Genomic DNA, 21,221 nt, shown 5'->3' with positions numbered 1-21,221 from the left:
GGGCATGTTTATCCTTTATCTCCCTTGACCTCCCAGCAGCCTTCAGTAGAGTTGCTCCCTTACGGCTGTATATGGTCCCCTGACTGAGTGAACAGTCAGATCGCAGTTCGGTGGGAAGAACCTAGAGACAAAGAAGAACTGTAAAGGTGACCACTCTCTTGATTGTGAAGGGGATAAGAGCAAGAAAGGAGTGTGTGTGTGTGTTCAAGTAAAGAGACTTGAGCTGGCTAGTGCTGGCAGGGGAAAGCAGGAGAGAGTAAAGGATTTTGGAGAAAGAGAGAGTTCCTCTTACTCCGTATCACATAAGGGAGGAGGTAACCTAAGTCAGGCCCTGGTGATCAGTTATTTAACATCTCTGAGCCTCTGTGTCTTCTATAAGGTGAGATTCCCATGCCCACTGGTGTAGGGATTACAGGCAACCAGTGCAAACCATTTAGTGCACTGTCTGAAGCCTGAGTCACTGTGATCTTTGGTCATATTGATGTTCTTCCTGTGATTATTTATTTCTCAGCAAATCAAATAAACTGAGGTAGACATGGACTTATGTCTGGGGGTCATCTGGGGGACTTAGGGGGGTCAGAGAGGAGGGTAAGGAGATGTTTGCACTGCAAGAATGTGTGATGTTCATTTTGGTTCATGTCTTGAAGATAACTCAGGTTTTTGCTTTCTTCACAGCAACACATTGCATTTGGTCTCTACCACCAAAACGGAAGCGATCCCACCTTTAATTGAGAACAGGCAGTCCTGGTCAGCTTGCAAGCCCTTCTTTACTGGCCTGAATTATTGCACCTCAGTCGCTTACTCCAATGCCAGCTCCACAGACTCCGCCTCCTACTATCCACTGACAGGGGACACCAGGTCAGAGACGCTCAGTGCCTGGCCCGGCATCTGCTCACTTTCTGCCCTATGGTCCCCAGCAGGCACAGGAACAATGCCCAGTGTTGTGGGCCCCTGCCACCAGCCTTAATGGTTGGCACCATCCTTTTGGGTATTTAAAGCATGGTCCTCTGGCCAAAACCTTCTCCCCTCTTGCTCCCTTATGCCCTGCATGAGGAGATCACAGCACAGATTCTAACTGTTCCTAATTCAGGACCCATGTTTCTAAGCCTCCAGAAACATAGACTCCATTGGTATGAGCCTCCTGGAGCCCCCCATCATGCTGGATGCCTTCACTTTGTTTAGGGGGCTCCTGTCTTCAGCATCCCCCAGTTCCACTACTTGTTTTCAGCTTTGCTGGCATGACCAGCCAACTCCTGCTTGTACAAGAAACCTAGGAATTCTGGGCTCTTCCCTGTCTTGGGCTCTTGTATTAAAGGGATCATAAAGGTCACCTTAGTTAAGGGCAAGAGACAATGTCAAAACGAGAACCATATTTTTCTTGCACTTGAGGCTAAATTTGGGGGGAAACATTATCACCATCATTGGAGGTTCTAACATCATGCACTGTCTGCACTCGAACATCCTTAGACTGGAGCTGGAGCTGAAACCCACAGGAGAGGTGGAGCAGTACTCTGTCAGCGCAATCTACGAGCTCCAGAGAGAGGACAGAGCCTTGGTGGACACCCTGAAGTTTGTCACTCAGACAGAAGGTGAGTATCCAAAGCATGTCTGCTCCACCTCTGCCCTCAGCCTCAGGCTTAGGTCTCACAAGAGCACATTTAATTTAACAAATTTAACAAATATTAACTGAGCACCCAGTAAGTGGCAGGCTTGTTCTAAGAGTTAGGGCTAGAATACTGAACAGTAAAGTCTTTGCCTTTATGAAGGTTATGGTAAACAACCAAGAAAGTCAATATTCTGAATGTCAGATCAGTACTGGGGAGGAAAACAGGGCACAGGCAGGCCTAGGAAGGTCTAAGGGTGGTAGGGAGGAACAAGGGAGGCAGGGAGTAGAATGATAACGGATGGTCTCCCGGGTGAGTGAGCATAAAAAGAGAGCTGATACAGATTAAGAGGAATAGCCATGTGGAAAGAGTATTGTGGGCAGGGGGCCAGCAGGTGCAAAGGCCCTGAGGCTGGCACATGGCTGCCATGTTTAAAGAAAAGGAAGGAAGCCCGTTTGGCTAAAAAAGTCTCCAAAAGCCAAACCAAGGAGGAAGGGGTTAGAAGATGAGGCCACGTAGATACAGGGAGGTGAGGGAAGGTGGTCTTACAGGCCATGATAAGAAACTTAGAAGTTTTTCTCAGGTTAGATAAAAACCACTGGAACGTTTTCATGACTGGAGTTGTATTTAAATTGAAAAAAGACTATAGGTGGACAAGCGCAGGGAAACTGGAATGTGAATTACTGCAGCAATCCGGGCAAGAGACAGTGGCGTCTTGGATAAGGATGGTGCAGAGGAGATATGGGGACGGGGGGACTCTGGCCATATTTTGACAATCCAACTGACAAGATTTCCTGACACAGTAGATGTTGAGTCCAGGAGGAAAAGGAGAATCAGGACAACTCTAATTTAGGAGCCTGAGCAACTAAAAAAATTAAAAAATGGAATTGAAGGAGCAGGTTTTAGGGAATGGGCAAATTTAGGAAGACTTTGTTTCTGTAGGGATGTTATCAAAGAAATTCTGTAAGATGTAAAACAGCCTATGAATTGAAGGAAGCTTGAGAACCTACAAAGAAAAGGGGAGCCCAAGAAAAGGGAGGCCAGGGCAGGGGAGGCAAGGAACCAGGACAGGTGTCTTGGATGGAAAGTAATACAGAGAAGTCCTGTCTGCCTGACCCAGAGGGCTGCCTTACTGTTGCCCAAACCTGCCGAATGCTCCCACCTCAAAGCTTTTACTTTTCTTACCCAGAATGCCTTCCTCCTAAACTTCAGCAAGGCTTAGCCCCTCCTCATTCCAATCTCGGCCTATATCTTCTCTTATCAGAGGAAACTTCTCTGACTACCACATACGAAATAGCATCTCTTCTATCCCTTTCTATTCTTTATTCTCATACAGTTTTGCATTTCTTCATAACATTCATTATCACCCGACATAGAAAATCTACCCTCTACTCCGTGAAGCCAAGGATACCCCAGTGTCAAGAATAGTGCCCAGCACATAACACGCAGTCAATAAATATATGTAGACCGATTAAAATGGCCATCATTGAGTTAAAAAGTAAATGCCTGAGCTGTGCCTTTGTATAAGCACATTGAGTGCTTGGGGTTCTTCTGCCTTTTCTTCCCCTGCTTTCCAAAATGTGGCTCCTCACCTCACATTTCTTGATTCTCTTCTACACCCTTTCAGGAGTGAAGCAGACTGAGGCTACCGTGACGTTCAGATACAATCGGCAGACTGTGACTTTGTCCAGTGAAGTCCAGATTCCAGATTTTGATGTTGACCTTGGGACAATACTCAGAGTTAATGATGAGTCTGCTGAGGACAAAGTGTCTTACAAACTCACACTGGACATTCAGAACAAGAAAATTACCGAGGTCGCTCTCATGGGCCGTGTAAGGTAAAGAAGTCTTCAGGGATTCTGACCCCAGCTGCGGTCCCTGTGGGCTCTTCTCCTTTATCCTCATACGCTTACATGTGCCCAGGCCAGGTGTGTCCCTGGCCCACAATCTGAGTAGCAGAGAGAGTCCCTGACACTTTAACCCTCCACACATGTCCAGTTGCATGTTCCTACCATTTATGGGGCACTTACTATTCACTTATCAAGCACCATGCTGGGTGCTGTAAAGAAGCTACCTCAGGCCTCATACTAAACTGAAGGTAGGTATGAGTTTGCTATTTTATATAAAGAGAGGGAAATGGTAGCTCAGAGGAGTTAAATCATTTGGCTAAGCCCATAGAGTGAGTAAATCGCCAACCAGGTTGCAGAACAACTTTCAAAAATCTTCTCCTTTCACCTGTATCTCCTTGCAAAGTCCTGATTTTAGTTCTAGGAGTCAATGAGTTTGATCTGTGACTGTTTCTCTGAGCCATTCACGTGTCTGATTTTTCACCACAAGTGGAACTTCTGTTTAACCTCATGTACCTCCTTGGAATGGACGAAATCACTGATGCTAACTGCTTTTCTTTTCCATAGTTGTGACAAAAAGGAAGAAGGCAGAATCAAAGGTGTTATTTCCATACCCCGTTTGCAAGCAGAAGCCAGAAGTGAGATCCTCACCTACTGGTCCCCCAGTAAACTGCTCCTCCAAATGGACTCATCTGCTACCGCTTATGGCTCGACAGTTTCCAAGAGGGTGGCATGGCGTTACGGTACGTGCCTCTTTCCCCACATGAGCACCTCCAGTGTCACTGTCAACTCAAGGTCAGGTGTCGACAGCCATGGTTACGGGCTGACCCACTCCCACTCACAACTGTCTCATATGTGCATTTTTAGATGAAGAGAAGATTGAATTTGAGTGGAACACAGGCACCAATGTGGATACTAAAAAACTGGCTTCCAATTTCCCTATTAATCTCCCTGATTATCCCAGAAGCTTGCATACGTATGCCAATAGTCTCCTGGATCACAGAGTTCTTCAAACAGATATGACTTTCCGGCACATGGGTTCCAAGTTAATAGTTGTAAGTATAAATCATTCAGCCATAAATACGTGGATGCAAGTGCTAATTACATTCTCAACTCTGAGTTAGGTGCAGGAGGAAATCCAAACATGCATAACATAAGGCCTGCCTCCTGCCTCCAGCCAATTCCCAGGAAGAATTAGCATGCTTAGTTACCCAGTTACACAAAGCCGTATGTGCTCAGTAGCAGATGAATGCTACTTGGCAGAACAGTTTGCTATGTCTCATGGTATCACAGGAAGCTTCAAGACAATGGCTATGAGTCTCTACTAGCTATCCTTTTTTATCAAACACAGGAAGAAATCAGTGACTGGCAAGCAAAATTTGTGATTTTATGTGATTTATTTTTTAACTTTCAGTGGATTTTCCTGCTTGATTATTGACTGGTCAAAGACAGGTCACCTGGAAGACACCTGGATTTTCCCCTAATGTCAATTGTACTTTCAGGCCCATTCGTGCCCATCACTCTAAAAACTTTCTATTGTTTTATAGGCAACAAACACGTGGCTTCAGAAGGCATCTGAGAGTCTTCCTTATGCCCAGACTTTGCAAGATCACCTCAGTGGCCTAAAGGAGTTGAACCTCCAACAAATGGGAGTGCCAGACCTCCACATCCCGGAAAACCTCTTCTTGAAAAGGTAAAAGAAGAAATAAGCAAATTTCCTTGAACTGGAATAAGATTTTAGCATGATTTGGGATTTTTTTTAATTTAAATTTTTAAGGGCAATAATTTAAGCATTTTTAAGGAGATTAATAATGATAGCGGGAATGCTGCGGCATTTTTGTGTTATTAAACCTGAGGTCAGAATTTGAACACCAACCCAGTCAGGAAGAGCCTAAGAAAATAATTGGGGGATTCTAGTACTTTTATTCACTGCACCCAGAATTTGAAAGCCTTTCAATTTTCTGCCATTAGAGGCAAACTCCCCTTTCGACTGTGTAGAATTCGAGAGTGACTACAGGAATTATTGCCTACAGGCTTGCTGTTGGGCTATGAAAGGTCAGAATAACCACTGAGCATTAAATAAAGGGAAGACTCTGAGAAGATGCAGTCACCTCAGGGTCCTTGTGGGGAACTGGTTCCAGAAACTCCATCAGATACAAAAATCCAAAGATGCTCGGGTCCCCAATATAATATGGCATATCATTTGCATATGACCTCACACGTGCCCTCCTATACTTCAAATCATCTCTAGATGACTTACACTACCTAATACGATATAAATGCTGTGTAACTAGTTGTTATACTGTGTTATTTAGGGAATGACGACAAGGAAAAAAATAACCTGTACATGTTAAGAGACATTTTTTTCCAAATATTTTTGAGTCACAGTTGGTTAAATCCGTGCATGCAGAACCCATGGGTAAGAAGAGCAACGGTAATCCCTCTTTCCTGAGAGAGGAACCCTTAGCGTGAAGTCAGATTCCAAACTGCTCAATCCATTTCTATATTCACAAAAATACACGCAATACTTTGATTGCTTTATTTTGTGAAAATAAAATACCAGCATATGAGCTGAAAAGATTATATAGCTTTTCCGAGATTGACTGCCCAGTGAATTATCCCCAGGGTCAAGAAAACAAACAGCCTGTGTCACATGGGTCTTTCTATAAGTCTATGGCAGAGCTGCTAAGTTTAATAGAAAATTTCTTGGGAAAGGGCTGAAGTCTGCAAAAAGTACTCACGGGGACAAAGAAGAAAAGGTGGCAGTTTCAAAGGACTCAGGAACCCCCTTCACTACTGCTGTTTCTGGCCAACAGTCTTCTGTGTGCTATGCAGAAAAGACAGCCAGATACGGCAGCTCAGACCTGAACAGGTCCTCAGTGGTTATCAGTCATCCTCCTGTGAACCTGGGCAGCCAGTGTCCAGCCCCTGTTAGAGTAATACAATGAGCAGTTTATTTGTTGAGAACAGTTAAACCCTATTGTCCTGCCGCATTTTTATAAGTTATCATAATAGTCTATTATATGATCGTAGTATTGAGAAGATGATGAAGGGCTTTCAGATATTTCTTCTCTTTTGATGTCCAAGGCCATCTCTGTGAGTCAGAAGAAAGGATACCATTATCATTATCACGATGTCACTGTGACTCAGAGACTAATTCACTAAGATAACATTGCCAATCAGTGGAAGCTAAAACTGACTTTTACACCTGTGTTTCTCCCACATATCCAATTACCTCAATTCAGTTTAGCGAATATGTACCACAGGTCCCCTACGTACAAAATATGAGACTGGGTATAGTGAGAAGATAGAAACTGGACAAGGGTGACACCCTGTAGACACCAACAAATGAACAAATAAGCCATTATGTAAGGAGAATTGTGGCGTGCTCTTTCAGAGAGGTATGATGGACTGTGTCCCTCTAAGAAAGAGAGAAATTAGCTATGACTTAGATGGGATGGTCGTGATAAGGAGTAGCTCTTGGAAGAGTTTTATAAGGATTTGAATGTTTGGAAGGTAGATGTAGAGGCAAAGGGATCTGGGCACAGGGAATAGTGTGAGGGAAAGAGGAAAGTGCAGGTTGGGGTCAGAAGTGGGACAGGTGCAATACTGCTCAGCAGGTCAGATGGCAGACAACTTGGAGTTCTTCAGGTCTGACTGGGGACACTGTCTTTGTTGTTCATTTCAGTGATGGTCGGGTCAAATATACTTTGAACAAGGACAGTATGAAAATTGAGATTCCTTTGCCTTTTGGTGGCAAATCCTCCAAAGATCTAAATATATTAGAGTCCATTAGGACACCAGCCCTCCAATTCAAACCTGTGGGATTCCACCTGCCAGCTCGAGAGTTCCAAGTTCCTACTTTCACCATTCCCAAGTCGTATCAACTGCCGGTGCCGCTCTTGGGTGTTCTAGACCTCTCCACGAATGTCTACAGCAACTTGTACAACTGGTCTGCTTCCTACACTGGTGGCAACACCAGTAGAGAACACTTCAGGCTTCAGGCTCGGTACCACATGAAGGCGGACTCTGTAATTGACCTGCTTTCCTACAGCGTGCAAGGTGAGCCGTGCTCAGGTACAGGGCACACAGGCTAACTCACTGCAGGCTCTGGTAGGAGAACCTCTTCTAATGAGGGAAAGGACTTGGGCTTCCTTACAAATAAATTCCTTGCTACTTGGAAGTCTTTTCATGTATTCAACCAATGTAAATATTTATTAAATGTATTATATGTATTAAATATTCCACTAGGCAGTAGCAGAGAAACCAGCAACTACAATTCACTGTGAGAGGTACTATGATAGAGTGTCATATGTAAGCATAAGGTCCAGAGGGAACTCTCAATTCAGGAACCCAGTAAGGTCTGTGGTAGTCAGGAAAGGCTTCCTGGAGGAATGCCTTCTGTTCTCAGATTTTATGTTTGCATTATAGATGGAGAAGTCTACTCACTCAGATAAATGGGATTTTATTCTTAAAAGACTCTTAACCTAGAGATTGCTCTGGCAGTGAATTACTTAATTTAACCAATGTCTTTTAATTTTTGTGTTAGGATCTGGAGAAACAACATACGACCACAGGAATGCATTCACGCTATCAAGTGATGGGGCCCTGCGCCACAAATTTCTAGATTCAACTATCAAATTCAGTCACGTAGAAAAAGTTGGAAAGAGCCCAATCTCAAAAAGCTTACTAATATTTGATGCATCTAGTGCCTGGGGACCAGAGATGTCTGCTTCAGTCCATGTGGACTCAAAAAAGAAACAGCATTTGTATGTCAAGGAAGTCAAGGTTGACGGGCAGTTCAGAGTCTCTTCAATCCATGCTAAAGGGATATACGACTTGTCTTATCAGAGGGATCCTATCACTGGCCAGTTAAGTGGAGAGTCCAATCTGAGGTTTAACTCCACCTACCTCCAGGGCACCAACCAGATGACAGGAAGATACGAAGATGGCACCCTCTCCCTCACCTCCACCTCGGACCTCCAAGGTGGCCTCATTAAAAATACTGCTTCTCTGAAATATGAGAACTATGAGCTGACCCTGAAATCTGACACCAATGGGAAGTCAGAGAACTTTGCCACTTCTAACAAGATGGACCTGACCCTCTCCAGGCAAAATGCATTGCTGCGTTCTGAGTATCAGGCTGACTATGGGTCACTGAGATTCTTCACCCTGCTTTCTGGATTACTAAATTCCCATGGTCTTGAATTAAATGCTGACATCTTGGGCACTGACAGAATTAACAGTGCTGCTCACAAGGCAACACTAAGGATTGCCCAGGGTCGAGTGTCTACCAGTGCAACAACCAACTTGAAATACAGTCCTCTGGTGCTGGAGAATGAACTGAACGCAGAGCTGGGCCTGTCTGGGGCACATGTGAAATTGACAGCGAATGGCCGCTTCAGGGAAGACAGTGCAAAGTTCAGTCTAGATGGAAAAGCCGCCCTCACAGAGGTGTCACTGGGAAGTGCGTATCAGGCCATGATTCTGGGTGTTGACAGCAAAAACATTTTCAACTTCAAACTCAGCCGAGAAGGACTTAAGCTCTCAAATGACCTGATGGGCTCATACGGCGAGATGAGACTCGACCACACAAACAGTCTAAACATCGCAGGCTTGTCATTGGACTTCTCTTCAAAACTGGACAACGTTTATAGCTCTGACAAGTATTATAAGCAAAATTTTAACTTACAGCTACAGCCCTATTCTCTGGTAACTACTTTAAACAGTGACCTAAAATATAATGCTCTGGATCTGACCAACACTGGGAAATTGCGACTAGAACCTCTGAAGCTGAATGTGGGTGGCAACCTAAAAGGAGCCTATCAAAATAATGAAATAAAACACATCTACAGCATTTCTTATGCTGCCTTATCTGCAACCTATAAAGCAGACACGGTTGCTAAGGTTTGGGGTGCAGAGTTTAGCCATCGGCTCAGCACAGACATTGCGGGGCTGGCTTCAGCCATTGACATCAGTACAAACTATAATTCAGACTCACTGCATTTCAGCAATGTCTTCCACTCTGTCATGGCCCCGTTTACCATGGGCATTGACACGCACACAAACTGCAATGGGAAACTAGCTCTCTGGGGAGAACACACGGGGCAGCTGTATAGCAAATTCCTGTTGAAAGCAGAACCTCTGGCCCTTACTTTCTCTCATGATTACAAAGGATCCACAAGTCACCATCTGAAGTCTAAGAAAAGCATCAGTATGGCTCTGGATCACAAAGTCAGTGCCCTGCTTACTCCAGCTGAGCAGATGGGGTCCTGGAAACTCAAGACCCAACTTAATGACAATGAATACAGCCATGACTTGGAAGCTTACAACACTAAAGACAAAATCGGTGTGGAGCTTAGTGGACGTGCCCTGGCTGACCTGACTCTACTAGACTACCCAATTAAGGTGCCACTTGTTCTCAGTGAGCCGGTCAATGTCATTGATGCTTTGGAGATGAAAGATGCTGTTGACAAGCCCCAAGAATTTACAGTTGTTGCTTTTGTAAAGTATGATAAAAACCAAGATGTCCACACCATCAGCCTCCCATTTTTTAAGACCCTGCCAGAATATTTTGAGAGGAATCGAAGAATGATTATAACTGCACTGGAAGCCATACAGAAAGAACTGAAGCGTGTTAATATTGATCAATTTGTGGGGAAATACAGAGCAGCTGTGGGAAAGCTCCCACAGCAAGTTAATGATTATCTCAATTCATTGGATTGGGAGAAACAAGTTTCAAATGCCAACGAGAAACTGACTGCTTTTACAAAAAATTATAGAATTACAGCAAATGATCTACAAATTGCTTTGGATAATGCCAAAATCAACTTTAATGAAAAACTATCTCAACTGCAGACATATGTGATACAATTTGATCAGTATATTAAAGATAATTATGACTTACATGATTTTAAAATAACTGTTGCTAAGATGATTGATCAAATCATTGAAAAATTAAAAAGTCTTGATGAACATTATCACATCTGTGTAAGTTTAGTAAAAACAATCCATAATCTAAACTCGTTTATTGAAAATATTGATTTCAGTACAATTGGAAGTAGTACTGCATCTTGGATTCAAAATGTGGATACTAAGTATCAAATCAGAGTTCATTTACAAGAAAAATTGCAGCAACTCGAGGCACACGTTCAGAATACAGACCTCCAGCACTTTGCTGGAAAATTAAAACAACAGGTTGAGGCTATTGACTTCAAAGTGCTTTTAGATCAATCGAGAACTACAATGACATTTGCAAGAATAAGCAATATTCTTGAGCATGTCAAATACTTTGTTTTAAGTCTTATTACAGATTTTGAAGTAACTGAGAAAATCAATGCTTTTAGAGCCACAGTCTACAAGTTAATTGAGGCATATGGACTAGACCAAAAAATCCAGGTTTTAATGGATAAGTCAGTCCAGTTGGCCCACCAATACAAGTTAAAGGAGACTGTTCAGAAGCTAAGCAATGTCTTACAACAAATTGAGATAAAAGATTACTTTGAGAAATTGGTTGGGCTCACTGATGAGGCTGTCAAGAAGCTTGATGCACTGTCTTTTAAAAAATTCATGGAAGAGGTAAACAGAGTCCTTGACATGTTGATAAAGAAATTAAAGTCATTTAATTACCACCAGTTTGTAGATGAAACCAATAACAAAGTCCGGGAGGTGACTCAGAGAATCAATGGTAAAATTCGGGCTCTGGAACTACCACAGAAAGCTGAAGCACTCAAACTATTTGTAGAGGACTCCAAGACCCTGGCCTCAGAGTATTTGGAGAGTTTAAAGGATACCAAAATATCCTCAATGACTGATTGGTTACAGGTTGCTTTAGATCTAGCACCTCTGGTTCACATGAAAGCCAAATTCCAAGAGACCTTAGAAGATGTACGGGACAGAATGTATCGCATGGACATTCAGCGGGAACTTGAGCGGTACCTGTCTCTGGTAGGCCAGGTCTACAACACGCTTGTCACCTACCTTTCTGACTGGTGGACCCTTGCTGCTAAGAACCTTACTGACTTTGCAGAGCAGTATTCTATCCCAGATTGGGCTGAGAGTGTGAAAGCATTGGTAAAACAAGGGTTCACTGTCCCTGAAATCCAGACTGTGTTTGGCGTCATGCCCGCCTTTGAAGTCAGCCTTCGGGCCCTTCAGCAAGCTACCTTCCAGACTCCTGACTTCATAGTCCCCCTGACAGATCTGAGGATTCAGTCAGTTCAAATAAACTTCAAAGAGTTGAAAGATATAAAAATCCCATCCAGGTTTGTCACGCCAGAATTTACCATCCTCAATACCTTTCACATTCCTTCCTTTACCATTGACTTAGTAGAAATAAAGGTAAAGATCATCAGAATTATTGACCAAATGCTCAGTGGTGAGCTGCAGTGGCCAGTTCCAGAAGTATATCTGAGGGATCTGAAGGTAGAAGACAGTCCCCTTGCTAGAATCACCCTACCAGACTTCCATCTACCAGAAATCACAGTTCCAGAATTCCTAATCCCAAATCTCAACCATAGTGACTTTCAAGTTCCTGATCTTCACATACCAGAATTCCAGCTTCCCCATTTCTCACACACAATCGAAGTACCTACTTTTGGCAAGCTATATAGCGTTTTGAAAATCCAGTCTCCCATTTTCACGTTGGATGCCAACGCTGACATACAAAATGTAACTGCTTCTTCGGCAAACAAAGCCGATATTGCAGCTTCCATTGCTGCCAAAGGAGAGTCCAAATTAGAAGTTCTCAGTTTTGATTTTCAAGCAAATGCACAACTCTCACACCCTAAGACAAATCCACTGATTCTGAAGGAATCCATGACATTCTCCAGCAAGTATCTGAGAACAGAACATAGGAGTGAAATGCTGTTTTTTGAAAATGCTATTGAGGGAAAATCAGACATCGTGGCAAGTTTACACACAGAAAAGAATACACTGGAGCTTAGTAATGGTGTGATTGTCAAGATAAACAATCAGCTTACCCTGGATAGCAACACTAAGTATTTTCACAAATTGAACATCCCCAAACTAGACTTCTCTAGTCAGGCTGATCTACGCAACGAAATCAAGACATTGTTGAAAGCTGGACATGTGGCGTGGACTTCTTCTGGAACAGGATCATGGAAATGGGCCTACCCCAAATTCTCAGATGAGGGAACACATGAATCACAAATTAACTTCACTATGAAAGAACTCACCACTTCCTTTGGATTATCCAATAAGATCAATAGCAAACACCTAAGAGTAAACCAAAACTTGGCTTATGAATCTGGCTTTCTCCACTTTTCTAAATTTGAAATCCAGTCACAAGTTGAATCCCAGCATGTGGGCCGCAGTATTCTAACTGCTCAAGGCACAGCACTGTTCAGGGAAGGGAAGGCAGAGGTAACTGGTAACCACGATGCTCATTTAAATGGAAAAGTTATTGGAACTTTGAAAAATTCTCTTTCCATTTCAGCCCATTCATTTGAGATTGCTGCAACTGCAAACAATGAAGGGAATTTGAAAGTTAGTTTTCCATTAAAGTTGACTGGGAAGATAGACTTCTTAAATAACTATGCACTGTTTCTGAGTTCTAGCGTCCAGCAAGCAAGTTGGCAAGCAAGTGCCAGGTTCAATCAGTATAAGTACAATCAAAACTTCTCTGCTGGAAACAACAAGAACATCATCGAGGCCCATGTAGGAATAAATGGAGAAGCTAACCTGGATTTCTTAAACATTCCTTTAACAATTCCAGAAATGACATTACCTTACACAACAATCACAACTCCACCACTGAAAGATTTCTCCTTATGGGAAAAAACAGGCTTGAAGAAAGTCTTGAAAACAACCAAGCAATCATTTGATTTAAGTGCAAAGGCTCAGTATAAGAAAAACAAAGACCAGCATTCCATCGCAAATCCTTTGTGTGTGTTTTATGAGTTTGTCCGTCAGAACATGAATTCCATTAACAGTCATTTTGAGAAAGCCAGGAACAATGCATTCAGTTTTCTCACCAAATCCTATCAAGAAGCAAAAATTAAGTTTGATAAGTACAAAGCTGAAGAATCATCCAACAACCTTCCCAGGACCTTTCAAATTCCTGGATACACTATTCCAGTCATCAATATTGAAGTGTCTCCATTCACAGTAGAGATGTTGACATTCGGCTATGTGATCCCAAAAGCAATCAGCACCCCTAGTTTTACCCTCCCGAGTTCTGACCTCCATGTGCTTTCAAACACATTAGTCCTTCCATCCCTAGAGCTGCCAGTCCTTCGTGTCCCTGAGCATCTTCTCAAGATTTCTCTTCCAGATTTTAAGGAATTGTGTAGCGTAAGCAATATTTTTATTCCAGCCATGGGCAATATTACCTATGATTTCTCCTTTAAATCAACTGTCATCACACTGAACACCAATGCTGGACTTTACAATCAATCAGATATTGTTGCTCATCTCCTTTCTGCCTCTTCATCTGTCATTGATGCCCTGCAGTACAAATTAGAGGGCACCTCAAGTTTGACAAGAAAACGAGGGTTGAAGTTAGCCATGGCTCTGTCTCTGAATAACAAATATGTAGAAGGCAATCATGACAGCACCATTAGCTTAACCAAGAAAAACATGGAAGCATCAGTGACAACAACTGCAAAAGTCCAAATTCCAATTTTGAGAATGAATTTCACACAACTACTTAATGGAAATACCAAGTCAAAACCTACTGTCTCTTCCTCCATTGAGTTAAAGTATGATTTCAATTCCCCAAAGCTGTACTCTACAGCTAAGGGGGAAGTTTACCATAAGTTTAGCTTGGAAAGCCTCACCTCTTACTTTTCCATAGAGTCATCTACCATAGGAAATGTCAAAGGTTCAATCCTTTCACGGGAATATTCAGGAACTATTGCTGGTGAGACCAGCACTTACTTGAATTCCAAGGGCACACGGTCTTTGGTAACATTGCAAGGGGCTTCCAAAGTTGATGACATCTGGAAACTGGAATTAAAAGAAACTGTTGGTGGTGAAGCCAGTCTCCAACGCATATATGCCATCTGGGAGCACAATACGAAAAACCACCTACAGCTAGAGGGCCTCTATTCCACAGGTGGAGAACATACAAGCATAGCTACCCTGGAACTTTCCCCATGGAAAATATCAGCCCTTGTTCAGGTCCGTGCAAGTCAGCACAATTCCCTCCTTAACATCCCTTACCTTAGCCAAGAAGTGTCCCTGAATGCCAACACTAAGAACCAGAAGGTCAGCTGGAAAAGTGAGGTCCAGATTCATTCCGGGTCTCTCCAGAACCATGTAGAGCTTTCCAACGACCAAGAAAAGGCACACCTTGATATTACAGGATCCTTAGAAGGACATCTAAGTTTCCTGAAATATATCATGCTACCAGTTTACGAAAAGAACTTATGGGACATTCTAAAGCTGGATGTAACAACCAGCACTAGCAGGAGACAGTATCTTCGTGCTTCAACTGCCCTTGTGTATACCAAAAACCCCAATGGCTATCCTTTCTCAGTCCCCGTAAAAGTTTTGGATAATGAATTCATTGTCCCTGGCCTGAAACTAAATGATCTAAATTCAGTCCTTGTCACACCTACATTCCAAGTCCCATTTACAGACCTTCAGGTGCCATCCTACAAACTGGACTTCAGTGAAATAAAAATCTATAAGAAGCTAAGAACTTCGCCATTTGCCCTCAACCTACCAACACTACCCAAAGTAAACTTCCCTGAAATAGATGTGTTAACAAAATATTCTCAACCAGAAGATTCCTCAGTTCCACTTTTTGACATAACCGTGCCTGAATTTCAGTTAACTGTGTCCCCATTCACCCTTCCAAAAAGTATTTCAGTTGGCAATGTTGTTTTGGATCTAAATGAGGTGGCCAACAAGATTGCCAACTTTGAGTTGCCTACCATCATCATGCCTGAGCAGACTATTGAGATTCCTTCCTTTAAGTTCTCTGTACCTACAGGAATTTTCATTCCTTCCTTTGGAACACTGACTGCACGCTTTGGAGTGGCCTCTCCCTTGTATAATGCTACTTGGAGCACTGGTTTGAAAAACAAAGCTGATCATGTTGAAACATTCCTGGATTCCACATGTAGCTCCACCATACAGTTTTTGGAATATGACCTAAATGGTAAGAGCATAGCCTTCCTCCTCTCCTAGATATTATGTTTTCAATGAGAGTTATAAGTAAATAATTTATGTATTTAGTCATGACTCAGTGAACAAGGACTTTCTATAGCAAAATTTAAAATAAGAGAAGCGATACCTGCATACCCAACATGTAAAAACCAAACTATAGGAAATCTACTGATGCTCAAAAGGAACAGTTTTAAAGAAAGTAGATTTTCTGTAACTATTTTGGGACTAATAATGTCTTCTAGCTATTTATTTAAAGACAACTGTGAACTGTACACTGCATGTTTAAAATATGTAAGTAAGGTGTTTGGTTAAGATAGAATTCTTCCAATTTTCACAATAAGAATATCTATCCCCTATAGTTATTAATCTAACATAATATAAAATCTCTCCTCTACAGTTGTGGGAACACACAAAATTGAAAATGGCTCATTAGTCTGTAAGACCAAAGGAACATTTGCACACCGTGACTTCAGTGCAAAATATGAAGAAGATGGCAAATATAAAGGACTTGAGTATGGAGCTCTTATTGAAACTTTATCCATTTTCAAAACTCCTTGTGGAGGTTTTAGCATGTCCTTACCCCTCTCATGATGGCTTATCTGCTTTTCTTTTTTCAGCAAATGGGAAGGAGAAGCTCGCCTTGACATCACCAGCCCAGCGTTCACTGATCTCCATCTGAGCTACCAAGAAGATGAGAAATCCCTCTCCTCCTCAGCGTCCTCCCCAGCCATAGGCACTGTGGACATGAACTTGGAGGAAGATGTTGAATTTTTAAAGTGGAACTTGTACTACCGCCCTCAGGTGAGTCCATCTAATGGATCACACACCCCCAAAAGCAAGTCGAGAATTGGGGCAGATACATTTAATTCCAGACAAAATATTAACTTAGAACTTTCCCAGACTAGGTAAAAGACAGGCAGAGAGCAGGTTGAACTTCTCTGAGAAGCTATTCTCCAGCAAGTACTACAATGAGTCATTCATTGATTTTCATTATTAGTTGTGCACATGACATCATATTAAGACTATTATTTTATTGATTCTGGGAAAATCCAGAAAGATGAGAGTTATGCCTCAGCATCATCCAAGGCAAACTCTGCCATAGCCAGAGTACATTTTTCAGATAGTGGTTTCTGGAATATTATGACTTCAAAATTCTTCCCCATAATAGAACTTGTAGATGAGATCCATGAAATTCTTCTCATGTCTTTCACAAACTCCATCAGGCCAAATCAAAGATGTTGTTACAAGAGAAGGAGACCTAAGCTGATTCCATTACTGTTACTGAACTTAGTTACGAGCATAGAGAATGAGTACTGATATCAGCATTCTGGGTCTCTGCTGGGTGGCTCTGAACTTTCTTCTTTTTTGCTGCTGCTTCTTTCCCTGACTCTGTCTTTTCCTGTCTCTTCATCCCCCTTTCTCCTGGTTCCATTTCCTTCTCCTCTTCTTCCAATTTTTAGTCCTAGGAAAGCCTTCCTATTAAGTGTCACTGTGCAAAATGCCAAATGCCAAGCATATTTTTTTATCCTTTCTGGGCCGTGTTATAAAGAGGAATTAACAACAGTAGACTTGTTTAACCATAAAACAAACACGTGAACTGACATATGAAAGATAAATTCCCTTCAGAATATAGAGATCCTCTGATCTTTACTTTCAACTGGTAATGAAGTTTTAGTGCAATATATTATGTAATCAGGGTAATTGAAAACATCATGTTCTTTTCATCCTTTCTTTTTTTTTTTTTTCCTACTGAATTCAGTCCTCTCCAGATAAAAAATTCACCATATTCAAAATAGAGTTCAGGGACCAGGAATCTGACGAGGATCTTCAGATCAAAGTTAATTGGGAAGACGAGGCAGCTTCTAGATTGCTAACCTCTCTGAAGGACAATGTGCCCAAGGCCACAGAGGCCCTTTATGACTATGTTGACAAGTACCACCGGGAGCACACAGGACTCACCCTGAGAGATGCTTCTTCAAAGGTAAGAAGAAGTCTGCAAAACAATGCTGACTGGGCCTATCAAGGGGCCATGAGGCAAATTGATAAGGTGGAGATGCAGCTCCAGAGAGAAGCCAGTGACACTATTGGAATCTACCAGGAATGGAAGGAAAAGGCCCAGACTTTGTACCAGGAATCGTTGGGTCAAGAGGACCGAGTCAATTTCCAGAGACTCAAGGATAAGTTGTTTGACAGTTTAGTACAAATTACTCAAAAATACCATGTGACCGTCCAATATCTGATTGATTCATTCATTCATTTCCTGAAGTCTGGCAGATTCCAGCTCCCAGGGAAACCCGAGATGTACACTAGAGATGAGCTCTTCACTATGGCCATGAGGGAAGGAGGGGAGGTACTATCCAGGGTACACGCAAATATCCATAATAGGTTAGAAATGTTGTTTGTCTATTTCCAAGACCTAGTGGAGAACTCTGAATTAATCAAAGACCTAGAGATTATATGTCCTTTTGATTCAAAGAGCTATAAACTAACAGATATAATCCTGAGGTGTAAAAAATTGTTAAAATCTTTATCACAAGAAGTCCAAGAGGCATTTAATGACCTCCAGTCTGTCAAGATCACAGAAATGCTAGTTGATCTTCGCAATATTTTACAAAGAGTTTTCCAAGAGATAGAAAGAGAAATCAAACGCTTAAAGAGGAAGAAATTTACTGAGCTCACTAATGACATTCGATATGTTTTTGCATCCCTGAAAAAAAGCCTATCCTTTAACTTTGGTAAGTTCAATGAACTTGTGCAAAACAAACTTCAGGAAGCTTCTCAGGAGTTACAGCAGATCCAGAAGCACATAAAGGCACTTCGTGAAGAATATTTTGATCCAAGTGTAGTGGGCTGGACAGTGAAATATTATGAACTTGAAGAAAAGATAGTTAACCTGATCAAGAACCTAGTACTTGCTCTTAAGGACTTCCATTCCAAATTCACCATCGGTGCTGCTGACTTCATTTCCCAGCTTTCAAGTCGAGTTGAGCAATGTATGTATGGAATGGTCCAGGAATATCTTAGCATCCTTACTGATACAGATGGAAAAGGGAAAGAGAAGATTGCAGAGCTTTCTGCTACTGCTCAGGAAATAATTAAAAGCCGGGCTGTTGCCATGAAGAAAATCATTTCTGATTACCACCAGCAGTTTAGATATAAACTGCAGGATTTTTCAGACCAACTCTGTGATTACTATGAAAAATTCATTGCTGAGTCCAAAAGATTGATTGACCTGTCCATTCAAAACTACCACATGTTTCTGAGATACATCATGGAGTTACTGAAAAAGCTGCAATCAACTACAGCCATGAGCCCCTACATAAAGTTTGCACCAGGAGAACTTACTATTACCTTGTAATTTTTTAAAAGCAATCCCCACTTATTCTTCTGTTCCCATGAAACCTTCATAGGGCAAGGAAAATTTTCAAGCTGTATTTATTGATAAAACCATATTCTGAGCCCACTCTGCGACAGGCAGCTGGCCACCAGCAGAAGCACATCTGAACTGAACCTGCACTCAAGCTAGCACAGGGGCTCTGACAGTCTGTGTACTCAGGGGGATGATACTTTCTGTAAGTTAAAGAAAATCAGGATCTTAGTTATTTTGCTAAACTTGTGGGGAGGGAAAACAAATAAATGGAGTGTTTATTGTGTATTATTCCATTCCATGTAGTTCATTTGTATGAAAAGACAACAAAATGCCAAAACATTTGCATATTGGTGCAAATGTCCTGGCATTTCAAAACCTCTAGAAGAACACACATTGTGATGGACCCCACTCACCCGTATCAATTTAACCCCCCTCCCCGAATTCCCCAGCAATTTTTGCATTATTTCCCTTACTCCTCATTATTTAATGTTAATCTAAGAATATCTCTTCTCAACAATACTTCATGTGAGCAACGAATAAATAAGTGAACCAGTTGACAGGGCTCTCAGGATTAAACCACCACTAATGAATAGAGGAAATCTAGGAATATGGGAAAAGAAGATCAAACCAGTTCTCCAGGTTCTCAAGTCCATAGCATTGACAGAATAAAAGGGGAGAGAGAGGATTTGTGGAGGGAAATATTTGCTACTAAAAAAAAAAAAAAAAAGGTAATGCTCTCAGGGATTGTATTTGCCAAGTGAGAAGGAGAAAGTATTCACAAAGGTTTTCACAGAATTAGATCCCAAGGAATGTCCTGAGAAGCTTCTCATTTGATGTCTTGTGCCACAGTCTCCCTAACTGACAGTCCGTTCTTTGGTAGGCTTGAGATGAACCAGCTATCTCCCTTAGCCTCCCAGGAATGAGAAGAACTGGGCCAGGAAGTCTTAGCCACAAGAGTTGCATGGAACGAGGGACCCCGGAAGTCTTCCTGCAGCTCAGCCAGGATCCAGCTAAGGCACAGGGAGCACAGGTGGGAGAGGAGGAAGGGGGACATGACCCGGCAGACATGTGTGCTCTTAAACACTCTTTATTTTTCCAGTTGTAATATCTAACAATCCCAAGCATAATCAAAACCCAAGGGTTTCCCCTGGCAGATCCACTTCCTTGGAAAGCTTATTTTAAATGGTGGCAACATCCAGTAAGAGCCTCCAAGCTGAGCTCTAGTAAGGGGAGGCTGCAAAGAGCCTGTGCAACATAACTTGTATTCATATCATTGGCAAGAGCAGTTGTGAAATGGCACATTCCTTTTGATGGTGTTGAGGAACAAAGGAAGAGTGTAATCTTTGGGAAATAAGAAATTGGAGGTTACCGCCCCCCACATTCTACATGAAGTCTATTCAGAAAAGCCCCTTTTGTCCAAAAATACTTTCACCTGCCACCATTCATAATGCCTTCATAATGCCTTCACATTCTCTTGGTAAAGCCCACTGTTAAAATGCACAAGTATTACCTGGGGAAAAAAGCACATCGCCTATTGGTACCTTAACAGGATTCTTCTGTCTGGAACTAAGGAGCCAGGCAGAGTCTGGGGAAGCAGAGTACATGGTAGTGTATGGATCTGGTGCTTCAAGAAAGCCTGCTGGATGGTGGGTGGGTGGATTGATGGACAGACAGATAGATGGCTGGCTGGCTGGCTGGCTGGATGGATGGATGGGTAAATAAGAGTTCTGAGGATGAGAGCAGGGGGATGTCAGACCCAAATCCCAGGGTACCACATAAGTGATTCCAGGCATAGTTCAGTAAGAGTTTCTGATCCATTTTCAGTAACTGAAAGGAGGCCTGGAATTATGGCTTAATTGGGGAGAGAAGAGAGAGTCCACGGTTCCCAGTGCTCATGTAATGATATCTATATCTAGGGCTGAAAGGAGGGGAAAATAGCCACAAATTCAAAATGATCATACAATCACACAGTACCCCCTGCCCAGCTCCTGGGCTGGTATCCCTCATACAAGGTGCCCCTGACCAGCTTAGAATGTCTTCATTATTCTGACTAAAGTTGGAAGAGGAAGACTCAGACTGTGCTTGGTCCCTTCTCGGGTCTTCTACTGAACATCAGATACTTCTCTGGGTTCGATTAATGGCTACCATCTTTATTTGCTTTAGTTTGGGTAACTTATTTCCTTATGCTAGCCACAGTTGTCTTCCCTCTCAAGTGAGGATAACACCATATCTATCCTGCCTGTCTTGCAGAACTGTTCATGAAAA

The 21,221-nt window shown here is 42.2% G+C and overlaps 1 protein-coding gene across 1 annotated transcript in view; it reads left to right on the top strand.

Annotated features, from left to right (window-relative positions):
- APOB (apolipoprotein B) overlaps positions 1 to 19,249 on the top strand; it is a 50,263-nt gene extending 31,014 nt beyond the window's left edge. Inside the window, exons 19-29 of the mRNA XM_023511812.1 lie at positions 676 to 858; positions 1,468 to 1,589; positions 3,232 to 3,442; positions 4,019 to 4,194; positions 4,319 to 4,506; positions 4,999 to 5,144; positions 7,140 to 7,513; positions 8,001 to 15,578; positions 15,984 to 16,098; positions 16,204 to 16,387; positions 17,346 to 19,249. Of these exons, the coding sequence (XP_023367580.1) occupies positions 676 to 858; positions 1,468 to 1,589; positions 3,232 to 3,442; positions 4,019 to 4,194; positions 4,319 to 4,506; positions 4,999 to 5,144; positions 7,140 to 7,513; positions 8,001 to 15,578; positions 15,984 to 16,098; positions 16,204 to 16,387; positions 17,346 to 18,944 (10,876 nt within the window). The 3' untranslated portion in view covers positions 18,945 to 19,249. The remainder of the gene's footprint in view (positions 1 to 675; positions 859 to 1,467; positions 1,590 to 3,231; positions 3,443 to 4,018; positions 4,195 to 4,318; positions 4,507 to 4,998; positions 5,145 to 7,139; positions 7,514 to 8,000; positions 15,579 to 15,983; positions 16,099 to 16,203; positions 16,388 to 17,345) is intronic.
- The last annotated feature ends 1,972 nt before the right edge of the window (positions 19,250 to 21,221 follow it).

Source organism: Otolemur garnettii, unplaced genomic scaffold (assembly GCF_000181295.1).
Source record: "Otolemur garnettii isolate 467f Iridium unplaced genomic scaffold, OtoGar3 scaffold00022, whole genome shotgun sequence".
Lineage (NCBI taxonomy): Eukaryota > Metazoa > Chordata > Mammalia > Primates > Galagidae > Otolemur > Otolemur garnettii.
The sequence above is the reverse complement of the archived record's forward strand: the minus strand, read 5'-3'. Positions and strand labels throughout refer to the sequence as shown.